Source organism: Cherax quadricarinatus, unplaced genomic scaffold (assembly GCF_038502225.1).
Source record: "Cherax quadricarinatus isolate ZL_2023a unplaced genomic scaffold, ASM3850222v1 Contig314, whole genome shotgun sequence".
NCBI lineage: Eukaryota > Metazoa > Arthropoda > Malacostraca > Decapoda > Parastacidae > Cherax > Cherax quadricarinatus.
In genome coordinates this window covers 34492-47315 of record NW_027195340.1, presented here as the reverse complement: position 1 = coordinate 47315, position 12824 = coordinate 34492, and the positions used below count along the sequence as shown (strand labels likewise).

Sequence of the window (12824 nt, the reverse complement as noted above, 5' to 3'; positions counted from 1 at the left end):
CACATTCTATTATTGTGCCCTTGGTGCATGTGCTCCTTGCTGGTTTATGTTACACTGTCTCCCATCTCTCTCACTACAGTAGATCAGTATGTTGTTAGGTTAATGTGTAAATTTGGAACTTTGCCCTCTGGCATATTCTATGTACAGAATACATTATCAGGAAAAGTATCTTCTTCCCTCCAGAAAGTATATTCCAAGCACTACGAGAAATTCCCAGTGGTTTAAATGCTTTATAAGTTTTCTGTGGGAAGCAAAAAATCTCTTTAATTTTTCTAACTTATCTCTCCTGTCTTAAATGGAAGGCATCAACACAGAAAATATTCTAAATGAGAGAGCACAAGTGATCTGAATATGTCCCCAGTGTCATTTTTTTTTTTTTTTTGAAAAGTTCTTGTTACCCACCATGTCATTTTTCCGACCTTTAAGGCACCTGCATTATTTTATTAACACACTGGCCATCTCCCACCAAGGCAGGGAGACCCAAAAGAGAAACACTTTCACCATCACTTTTACTATCACTGTCTTGCCAGAGGTGCACAGATACAAAAGTTCAGAAGTCCCTCCAAACAGTAAATATCTCTAACACCTCTTTTAGAGTGCAAGCACTGAACTTTCCATCTCCAGGACTCAAGTCCAACTAACTGGTTTCCCTGAATCCCTTCACAAAATGTTGTATTATTGTGTTCTTAATATAACAGGTCATTAACTAGTGACTAGTTAATGGTCCAAGTTGGACCAAAATGTCATCAAAAGTTTCATTCTCCTATGTGTGGGTTATTTGTGTAATGTATGTGAAGTGATAACTAAATTTAATCAAACCAGAATGCACTGTTGGTGTTTCCTTGCACTATGGAGCATTTGGATGGGATGGCCAACAAAACCACTGAAAGTCAAAAAATGAGGGTCACCCAACAGTTCACACAAACTGAAAGACAATAAAAATTCACATAAAAGAAACTCACCTATAAGAGCACACACGGGTACTGTGAGATGTGTTAAATGACGCAGTGTTGCGATGCCTTCAACGATCTTGGGTGGTCCTTGCTCAGGATGACAACATATGCTAAGTCTCTCCAGTTTTGGTTGCAGTTCACATAATTTCTTCATATCCTGAGGAATTTTTTTATATGTACAGTACATGTATAATATATATAAATAGATAAAATCAGGAGCAAGGGGCTAGTAACCCCTTCTTCTATATCCATTACTAAATTTAAGAAGAGAAAAACTTTTGTTTTCCTTTTTTGAGCCACCCTTCCTTGGTGGGATATGGCCAGTTGTTGAATGAAAAAATATACCATATATCGTGGCTTATAAGACTTGTTTTAGTTTCAATGGCTCGGTATGACGTAACAGGGAGAGCTACAGCCCACCCCACACCCCAAACTTATAGCTTCCATCACTGACCTTCAGTTTATAGGATGCAGGGTGATTTTTGGAGACATTTTATGGAAAAAAAAATGCATCTAGTAAGCCGCAAAATATGGCAAGTATTTTTTTAATATGCCAGCCATCTCCCACCACGACAGGGTGACCTGAAAAAGAAGAAATGCTTGTTTCTTCTTTTTACATTTAGTAATTTATACATGAGAAAGGGTTACTAGCCCCTTGCTCCCGGTATTTTAGTCACCTCATACAACTGGAATGACTTACGAAGGAAGAATTCTTCTCCACTTTCCTATCGAGGTTTTTATGTATGACTGGCTTAGACATCAGGCATGTGTGAGCATGTTAGATAAGAGTGCATGGAGGCAAGTGTTTTTTTTATGACTTGACGTGTTGTTGGAGTGTGAGCAAGGTAACACTTATGAAGGGATTCAGGGAAACCACTTTGCTGGAATCGAGTCCTGGAGGTGGACTTGACTCTGAAAGCAATGTGCTGGTAAAACTGTTTCTTTTACAAGTCATCCTACCTCAGTGGGAGATGGCCAGAGTGATCAAAAAAAAAAATATGTATATAGTTTTAATCGCAGGTACAATAAGGCCAATGAGCCTAGGAGGTTTGAAACTGGCAAACAGCAAGTTGAAAAGAAGAGCCAGTAGCTAGGATAAATAGGTTCATACATAGAGGATACTGTAATGATTTTTTCAGACAACTTTTCTCATTTTTGGTTACAAAGCCATACTGCCAATAATAATGAAAAAAACATAGTGGTACAGAACAAGCATTTATTGTAATCCTGATTCACTATGAAAAGCTTTACTGATAAAGCTCTACATAATGAAACTTTATCCCAACTAAACCTTGTTTGATTTTTTTTTACTAAACAGGAACATTCAACATTGCTCTACCACTCACCAGTGTTATGTTGAGACCACACATGATATTCATACTCTTGAGATTGGGACAGGAACGTATGATGGAGGTGAGGTTGATGCTGCGAGGAGCCTGACCAGTAACTAACAGTTCTTTTAAATTATGAAGAGGTCCAGCCTTGCACAACATGTCCCAAATCTGTGGTGTCAGTGTGAGGAACACTCTTGAGCACTTCTGGATGACAGCAACATTATCTGAAGGGAACAACAAGTTATTGTGTAGTGTGAAGTAGCAAACATGGTAGAAATTTATTTTCTATTATTTTATTTTCAGGTTACTATAACATGAGAACAGAGTTATGAAACCTGTGAGCTTCATGACTCTTGTAATGATGTTGGTAGAATTATTGAGATGATGTTATGTAAAAGGACACATGTGTGACCAATGCAAAACGCTCCAACAATAAAATGTTGCATTAGTTGCACACATGACCTTTTCATAATTCTTACGGTAACCTACCAAATAGTGTACTATCTATACACCCGGCAATATAGTCGGGTGCATACACTCACATTGTCCTTGTCGGAGTTTGTAATTTATTTTTTTGTGATATATATCAATTTAAATATTTTTATAATTTAAAATTAATAATGCTTTTTTTTGTCATGTTCAAAGTGATTTAGGAACAATCCTAAAGTGTTCCCTTATAAAGCTTTGCTATATAGTGATTTTTTTGTAAATACAAATGAAAAAGTGTACCCAAAATTGAATAGTGCACGTGCACGTGCGTGTGTGAACTTCCAGTTCAGACCAGCAGGCCCATGGTAGCCCTCCCCATATTTTTTAAATGCATCAGGTAACTACTACAAGAATGCAAGTTAAACCATAGTAATTTTTACCAAGTACAACAGCAAAACAATAAAAAATGGGTTCTCAAATTTGGAGCTGTCCAGAATGTAATTCTATTTTTCCCATATATTCTTCCTATTACACTGTTTTTTTACATAGCATGCCAATTTTCAAGAACACAACCTGCATAGTAAGAGGGCACTAACTGAATTTTACATATAGTACTGTACATTTACAGGATCTGATTTGCTGCTGGGGTGTAAGCATGGTAACATTTATAAATTAATTCAGCAAAACAGGATTCCTGGACCTTGTGCTCTGGTGTGAATATTGTTGTTCACAGAGTCATTTGAGTTGTGACATGAATGCACTTCTGGTAAAACAATTATGAGGTTAGTGATAAGTAATGTGTTTCCTTCTTCAGGTCACCCTACCATTGTGAGAAAACTAGTTTATAAGAAAAAAAAAAAAAACATACTGGCAGTGGATATGAAAACTGATATACACTGACAGATATAAATACAGGTGCAGTTAAGTACAGTGAAGTAAACTGACTAATTACATGAGGATCTTCAAAGCTGTGTCACCTATACATAATCAATCAAGAATACATTACTTTAATTCCTAAAATAGGATTGATGTAAATTTCCTGAGCAAATAGGATTATACACATACACACACACACACACACACACACACGCACCTCGGCGTATATACCCTCTAACTCTTACCAAATGTGTTTCCGTTAATGTAAACTGGAGTGTTAGTCCAAAAAGTCTCCCAATCAGCAGAGCTCTGGCAACCCTCCGATATTTTAAGGAGAAGACCCCTGCAACACATCATCATTAAAAACCACTGGCACAAGCAGATAAAACCTCACTGTAAAATGAATCTCATTACTAGTGTTTTATCATTCATCTCCAGCTAAAGAACAAACTCTTAAGAATTTCAGCTTTTGAAACAACAGATGAATATTGTGATGAGTGCATGAAGTAAAAAGAAAAAAAGCTCAACTGTGGCAGAGGACAACTTACGCCAGCAGGTAGAGTGGAAAGCTGCCGTCCAAATGATCAATTATCAACTCTTGTAGATGAGGAAAGTTCAAAGTGTATTCCTTATCTGTTCGTCAATAATAATTGTTATTGTTATTAAAATTATAATAATAATAATTATTATTATTTATGAAGTGGAAAGAGTGCTAAATCATCATCTTTCAACAAACCAGCCCTATCCCACCAAGGCAGGGTGGTCCCCCCCAAAAAACGAAAGTTTCTCTTTTTAAATTTAGTGATTATACAGGAGAGGGGGTTACTAGCCCCTTGCTCCCGGCATTTTAGTCGCCTCTTTCAACATGCATGGCTTACGGAGGAAGAATTATGTTCCACTTCCCCATGGAGATAAGAGGAAATAAAGAAGAACAAGAACTAGAAAGAAAATAGAAGAAACACCAGAGGGGTGTGTATATACATGCTTGTACATGTATGTGTAGTGTGACCTGAGTGTAAGTAGAAGTAGCAAGACATACCTGAAATCTTGCATGTTTATGAGACAGACAAAAGACACCAGCAATCCTACCATCATGTAAAACAATTTCAGGCTTTTGTTTTACACTCACTTGGCAGGACGGTAGTACCTCCCTGGCTGGTTGCTGTTTACCAACCTACTACCTAGGGGTGATAAATCTATATGGGTAAAAAAAACACTTTGGGAAATGGGAGGAAATCAGATTGGATCCAAAGGAATGGAAAGCAGATCCAATTCCCTGGATCAGTAGCCTCTCACTGGCATCTAGGCTCTTAAAGGGACAACATGCTTAAGTGCTTGATTGTGTGGTTGAGGGCAGTTAATGTTTTCTGTGAAACAATATAAAACACATGTCCTGACATCAATGTCTGACAGATGTAAAGTGTTGCATTGCATTTGAACACCAGTCAGGATCTGACAGCTGTATGGTACTAATATTTTTATATGCCATATACAGTAGAATCCCCACATCCACTAATTTGGTATCCATGGTTTCAGTTATCCAATGTTTACTGTGGCCCAAAAATATTTCTTAATTTTGCATAACAATGGCCCCAAAGTGCAAAAGTAGAGAAGCTGGCAGTTCTTCAAAGCCTAAAAGAAGCAGTGAAGGGCTTCCCATCTTATTCTGCCTAATTTATCAATTTAACTTATAATAGGTATGTATAGGACCTATATAGTACACAGTTTGCTACTATCTGTGATTTCGGTATCCACAGCAGGTCCTTGGAACATATCCCCTGTGGATACAGAAGTCCTACTGTATATAATTTCTCTCTGTGGAGAAGAATCTTTCCTGCGTAAGCCATGCGTGTCGTAAGGGGCAACTAAAATGCCGGGAGCAAGGAGCTAGTAACCCTTTCTCCTCTATAAATTACTAAATGTAAAAAGAAGACATACTTCACATTTCTTCATTTTTGGGTCACCCTGCCTTGGTGGGAGATGGTCAATATGTTAAAAATATATATAGTTTCTCTCATACAAACCTACCAATGTTAGAAATCTGATACTTCAAAGAAATTAAAAATTTATTTTGGCATTCGAACACTGATGTGATGATACCTGACTTTTAATGTAGCATTTTGTCTCTGAAGCTATTCCTTGAAATTTTCTCTTAGATTTTCACACTTGGTCAGGCAAGATGGATCTTAATGTTCACAATGTACACAGTCCTGAACATTCTAAACATTCAGCCCTGAACACTTAGAACATTCAGTGCTCAAATGTAGCTTTAGCCCCTTTGCAGTACTTAATCTCAATCATATTTTTAAGTTAAGCCTACCGGAAAATATTCTGGGAGCGCTGAAGAACTTGCGTGCATGATGATTGATGATAACCAATTTTTTAAGGCCGGTACAGTGGATAAGAAGCTCCAAGAGTGGCATGGGGTTAGCATATATCATTATCTTCAAAGTTTTGAGTTCACTGAGTACAGTCTTCACCTCACTGAACCCTCCCACCCACTGCTTTGCATTGTCTGATTCCATATCATCCGGCCAACTGATAGAGAGATCTTGAAGCTGAAAATATAAAAATGTGTATAAGTATTATTTTGTGAAGGGATTCAAGGAAACTGGTTAGCCAGACTTGAGTTCTAGAGGTGGGAAGTACAGTGTCTGGATTCAAAAGGAGGGGTTTGGGATATATGCTGTTTAGAGTGACATCTAAACTGTGGAATCTGTGCCTCTGGCAAGACAGTGACAGTGCGAATGATGGTGAATGTGTTTCTTTTCTGGGTCATCCTGCCTCAGCAGGAGATGGCCAGTGTGCTAAAATACATATATATATATGTATGTTATAGGTAGTAGGTTGGTAGACAGCAACCGCCCAGGGAGGTACTACCGTCCTGCCAAGTGAGTGTAAAACGAAAGCCTGTAATTGTTTTACATGATGGTAGGATTGCTGGTGTCCTTTTTTCTGTCTCATGAACATGCAAGATTTCAGGTACGTCTTGCTACTTCTACTTACACTTAGGTCACACTACACATACATGTACAAGCACATATATACACACCCCTCTGGGTTTTCTTCTATTTTCTTTCTAGTTCTTATTCTTGTTTATTTCCTCTTATCTCCATGGGGAAGTGGAACAGAATTCTTCCTCCGTAAGCCATGCGTGTTGTAAGAGGCGACTAAAATGCCAGGAGCAAGGGGCTAGTAACCCCTTCTTCTGTATATATTACTAAATGTGAAAGGAGAAACTTTTGTTTTTCCTTTTGGGCCACCCCACCTCGGTGGGACACGGCTGGTGTGTTGAAAGAAAAATATATGTATGTACAGTATAAGTTATGGTCAACATCTATGTGTAATGTACATGGTCTGCATTATTGCATAAACTGACTTAACATGAAAGTCACAATGCAGCTCCACACATTCCATTGCATAAATGACCTTTCTATGTATGCCATTTTAACCACAAATTAATAGGGTTCATCATTCACAAACTTGGATCATCCAACTTTTACTGATGAGCAACCCACAAACATATGATTATTTAGAGTTTCTGAAGGATTGTCAAATTTTATTTCTGTGTGGACATCCAATATGGAATTAGAAAATGAGTCACGTTTATGGGAAAAAACTGTATAATAGTCATATGTTCATGGGAATGTTTAGTATAGATTTGTATTGTTCTTCAAGAATTTTATTAATTCTCTGTCCCCTGAATATGTACTGTACCTTGATAGGTAAAGTACATACTGAGGCAGTTATTAGATTTATAAAGTGTAAATCTGTAAATGTCATACTGCACCTGAGCAATGGGAAGCATTCTGATTTGATCCAATCAAAGCACCCTATTTCTTTTGAAAGGCATAGTGGAGTTATAGAGACGAGTTTTCATTTGAAAGAGTTTGTGTTCCTAGTGGACCCAAAGAGCCTCACTGTAAAAAAAGCTTCAGTTTATCTTAAAAAATTTGCTGGAGGAATATCACCCTAAAAATATATACGAACCACAAAAAATGCTGTACCATATTAGTTTTACCGTCAATAATAATATACTATTGCACACTGCTATTATTATAACTATATTCACAACAGAGCACTAAGCTCAGTCTAGTATAGAGACAGGTACTCTTACCTTTGTACAAGATGTGAGAATCCATTTCAGTTGTAAAAACGTCAAAGGTGTTCCTAGCATATGGAGCGAGTTCAGATTTTTCAGCTTCACCACAAAACTTGGCAATCTGATCCAGTACACATGGTCTAAATTGATATGCTCTATATTCCGGCATCTTAAACGTGGAAGGAAGAAGGTCTTGAAATCGTCTGTTGTACGACTGTAGACCTTTCTCAAGTCTAAATACCTGAAGAATAATATCACAGTTAAACAATAGATACCTGGTTTGAATAACATAACAAGAAAACAAAATCCAAATTAAGCCAAGTTAAAGTAAAAATATCTTTGCATTTTTATAGACTTTGCTTTTAATTTTTCAAGTGTGAAGTACTAGGAGCCTCCAAACTTACAAAAAAAAAAAAAAAAATATTTCTGAAAATCATTCTTAACTCTAGTTTTTATAACTGAACATATGATCCCACAGACACCTATAATTTAAAGAGATGTCCTCTTGAACTATATATAAAATTTTGTATTTAATTTCAGAGTTTAACAATGAAACTAAGATGGGTCTTACTCTCTTCTCTTTCCTCCCTTTTCCCTCCCCCCTCTCTCTCCCTATTTCCTCCTCTCCCATCATATCTGAAGCAGCATTCTTCACCAGTGTTCTCCACCCCATCAGTGTTATGGTACGGGAGGCAAGTGTCTGGGCATGTGGGGAGAGTAGTAGGTGCCTGGGTGTAGTTTGAGAAGGAAGGTTTGCTGTGAAGGCAGCATGGAATAAGTGTATGAAGACACTGAAGAGGTTGAAAATGAAGGCAGCACAATCTCAGACAACTGGAACAACCAAGAGATGATGGAGCGTCAGCATGACTGGACATTTCTCGTAGAGTGACATGAGGTGATGAGATGATAATGTAAGTGTTATTCATCAATGCAGGCATATATAAGAGTACTATAACCAAGCATAAGAGTACTATTACCAAGCATATATGAGTACTATTACCAGACATATAAAAAAGTACTATTACCAAGCATATAAAAGAGTACTATTACCAGACATATGAAAGAGTACTATTACCAGGCATATAAAAGAGTGCTATTACCAGGCATATAAAAGAGTACTATTACCAGGCATATAAAAAGAGTACTATTAACAGGCATATAAAAGAGTACTATTTCCAGGCATATAAAAGAGTACTATTACCAGGCATATAAAAGAGTACTATTACCAGACATATAAAAGAGTACTATTTCCAGGCATATAAAAGAGTACTATTACCAGGCATATAAAAGAGTACTATTACCAGGCATATAAAAGAGTACTATTTCCAGGCATATAAAAGAGTACTATTACCAGGCATATATAAGTATTATTACCTGATATTTTAACTTTTTGCCCATATTACTAAACATATAATACAATTCCTTATTTCTAATTTCTGCACATACAAATATATAACCTGAAGGATGCACAGCACTCACGGTTTAATAACCCAGAATAACCCAAGAAAACAAATGGAACTGATTCCCATTGGGTCTTTTTATTTTTAGGTGAATATTATTATTATTAAAGCTTATACTGAGACAAACGCTAAACCCGTATGGGACCTACAGCGTTTTCAAGGCGCATAATGGAGTTACAACACTCGCGCCCAGGAAGATTATTTCATCTTACCTGACTATTTTCCTGTCGTTTACTAGACAGCTGAATCTGTTGCTGACACACGACACTGAGAACAAGTCTTGGCTGGAGAGAAACCGTAATATTAGCAGCAAAACTTCATTGGGAAGGAAGTCAATGTTGACCTCCATTGTTGTTGGGGATCTTTAAAGGTCACTAAACATGACGTTTTAGCGAGTTCTCCTTCACGGCAGTCCAGTAAAATTATGTTGCTTAAATCTGAACGGGAATTGCAAAGTCAAGAGAATTTCTTTTGGGAAGGGTAGCGGGAACAAAAACTTCTTATTAAGTGAGGTAGAACCCTTGCTTGAACTTCAGCAGAGTCAGAAGTTAGTGGTTAGTTTGTGTCGCCTGAGTGACTAGTTGACTGTTGTGTATCTCGTGCTCACTTTGTGAGCTTCAGCGCTTGTTAAGAGGTTTACAGATGTCATATCTTGTCTTTATCTAACCCCACTGGGCACTATCACATAACATATTAGTCGTTTAATATATTACAATTGCTTTATATAACCAATGTGCACAATACAGTACAGAATAGTCTTAAAAGTATTTGGTATTTTTTACGACCAATAAATATTAGCCATGATTGGGTTGCAATTTCCTCAGCTCATCCAAATGTCGACGCAAAAATTTGGATACAACATCAAGATTTCAGTTATCTTACCCTTAACAATGAGAATCTTTTGCCATATCCTGCAAGATTTGCATGGGGTTTGCTCAATATCTTTATTATGTACCCCATACTCATGATGTTGGGGGTAGCCAACATATTACAGAGGTACATAATGGGTCCAGGGTCTGGGTCCTAAAATTTTAATAGCTGAATAAGTTACAGTGGTAATGAACTATTTATATGTTTATATCTGGTCACAATCGTAATGAGTTATTTATGCAGACATGAATTAGGTCACACACACCCAAAAAACTGGTAATGTTTTATTTATAGGGAGCAAAATCAGGGTATTTTTCCAGAATGGTTTGTAATATACTACTGTGGCACATGGTCACTCTCTAGAACACTAGAACATAAGAAAGAAGGAACACTGCAGCAGGCCTACTGGCTCATGCGGGGCAAGTCCAAGTCTCCTACCGGCTTAAGCCAATGCCCCAACCTAGTCAGATCAGGTCACATTCACTTAAGGAAGGAACACGGCGTGCTTAATTGTCCACTTATTGAGGAATACAGAGATAGACAGTATAATAACCTATGTGACATGTCAAGATATCTTATTAATGAAAATAAGATACCAGATATACTAAGCAAATTTCCTAAATTTGTTTGTAACAGATAAGTGAACTGTAGATATGTAGATATAAATCCATATGTACACCTGTTAACCCTTTGGGGCTATTTCCTAGGCCTTTTGTGTATCAATATGCTCTTGCGCTACCGTCCACAGGATAAATATGAAATGCACAATAAACTATCCACTTCAGTGACAAAATCTAATCTAAATCTACTGTGGATAAAGCACTATGATATTTCTTGAACATTTCTGAGTGAGTTGTCTACGAATTCATCAATTTTATCACATGGAGGCGACTCTGAAAGGCTGAATGCTTAAGCAGTCAGTGCGCCCATTCACTGCAGAGGTACATATAACCTTGCCTTAGTCTAGGTGCTAGATTAAGGCTGGATGTTACTGCTAGATTCTAACATTAGCAACAACTTGCAATCTACTGTCCTTGTTGACTTAAGAAATCGTAATGACACGATTGCAAATAAACCATACCCCCGGCCGGGATTGAACCCGCGGTCATAGAGTCTCAAAACTCCAGCCCGTCGCGCTAACCACTAGACCAGCTAGCCACAATAAGATTCATCCAACTAGGTATATTTCTACACCATAGGAAGGTTAGCACAGGCACCTCTGTGACCACAAATGCAAGTTTTTACAGACGAATCTCCAGCTAGCGTGGCCGTGACGAACTCTAGCTCAAGTCCCTTCACTGCCGTCAACATGACTTAAGAAATCGTAATGACACGATTGCAAATAAACCATACCCCCGGCCGGGATTGAACCCGCGGTCATAGAGTCTCAAAACTCCAGCCCGTCGCGCTAACCACTAGACCAGCTAGCCACAATAAGATTCATCCAACTAGGTATATTTCTACACCATAGGAAGGTTAGCACAGGCACCTCTGTGACCACAAATGCAAGTTTTTACAGACGAATCTCCAGCTAGCGTGGCCGTGACGAACTCTAGCTCAAGTCCCTTCACTGCCGTCAACATGACTTAAGAAATCGTAATGACTAGCTAGTCTAGTGGTTAGCGCGACGGGCTGGAGTTTTGAGACTCTATGACCGCGGGTTCAATCCCGGCCGGGGGTATGGTTTATTTGCAATCGTGTCATTACGATTTCTTAAGTCATGTTGACGGCAGTGAAGGGACTTGAGCTAGAGTTCGTCACGGCCACGCTAGCTGGAGATTCGTCTGTAAAAACTTGCATTTGTGGTCACAGAGGTGCCTGTGCTAACCTTCCTATGGTGTAGAAATATACCTAGTTGGATGAATCTTATTGTGGCTAGCTGGTCTAGTGGTTAGCGCGACGGGCTGGAGTTTTGAGACTCTATGACCGCGGGTTCAATCCCGGCCGGGGGTATGGTTTATTTGCAATCGTGTCATTACGATTTCTTAAGTCATGTTGACGGCAGTGAAGGGACTTGAGCTAGAGTTCGTCACGGCCACGCTAGCTGGAGATTCGTCTGTAAAAACTTGCATTTGTGGTCACAGAGGTGCCTGTGCTAACCTTCCTATGGTGTAGAAATATACCTAGTTGGATGAATCTTATTGTGGCTAGCTGGTCTAGTGGTTAGCGCGACGGGCTGGAGTTTTGAGACTCTATGACCGCGGGTTCAATCCCGGCCGGGGGTATGGTTTATTTGCAATCGTGTCATTACGATTTCTTAAGTCATGTTGACGGCAGTGAAGGGACTTGAGCTAGAGTTCGTCACGGCCACGCTAGCTGGAGATTCGTCTGTAAAAACTTGCATTTGTGGTCACAGAGGTGCCTGTGCTAACCTTCCTATGGTGTAGAAATATACCTAGTTGGATGAATCTTATTGTGGCTAGCTGGTCTAGTGGTTAGCGCGACGGGCTGGAGTTTTGAGACTCTATGACCGCGGGTTCAATCCCGGCCGGGGGTATGGTTTACTGTCCTTGTTTCTTTTCTCCATAAATATGATAAACATTATCTATATTTAATGTTTAATTAGGAAAGTTATCAACTTTGTCATGCCCAGTGTTGTAACTACAACAGCAACAACAGACTTTATAGATGTAACAACAAACAACAGACTTCAGCGTTGTAACAACAACAGATTTCAGTGTTGTAACAACAACAGATTTCAGTGTTGTAACAACAGACTTCGGTGCTGTAACAACAGACTTCAATGTTGTAACAACAGACTTCAATGTTGTAACAACAACAGATTTCAGTGTTGTAACAA

General features: G+C 38.5%; 1 protein-coding gene across 1 annotated transcript in view; it reads right to left on the bottom strand.

Moving 5' to 3' along the window:
• LOC128701237 (F-box/LRR-repeat protein 18) overlaps positions 1–9677 on the bottom strand; it is a 36935-nt gene extending 27258 nt beyond the window's left edge. The window contains exons 1-7 of the mRNA XM_070080314.1: positions 9367–9677; positions 7710–7935; positions 5913–6150; positions 4141–4225; positions 3838–3935; positions 2300–2511; positions 963–1110 (exon numbers count right to left, since the gene is read on the bottom strand). Of these exons, the coding sequence (XP_069936415.1) occupies positions 963–1110; positions 2300–2511; positions 3838–3935; positions 4141–4225; positions 5913–6150; positions 7710–7935; positions 9367–9503 (1144 nt within the window). The 5' untranslated portion in view covers positions 9504–9677. The remainder of the gene's footprint in view (positions 1–962; positions 1111–2299; positions 2512–3837; positions 3936–4140; positions 4226–5912; positions 6151–7709; positions 7936–9366) is intronic.
• Between the last annotated feature and the right edge of the window lie 3147 nt (positions 9678–12824).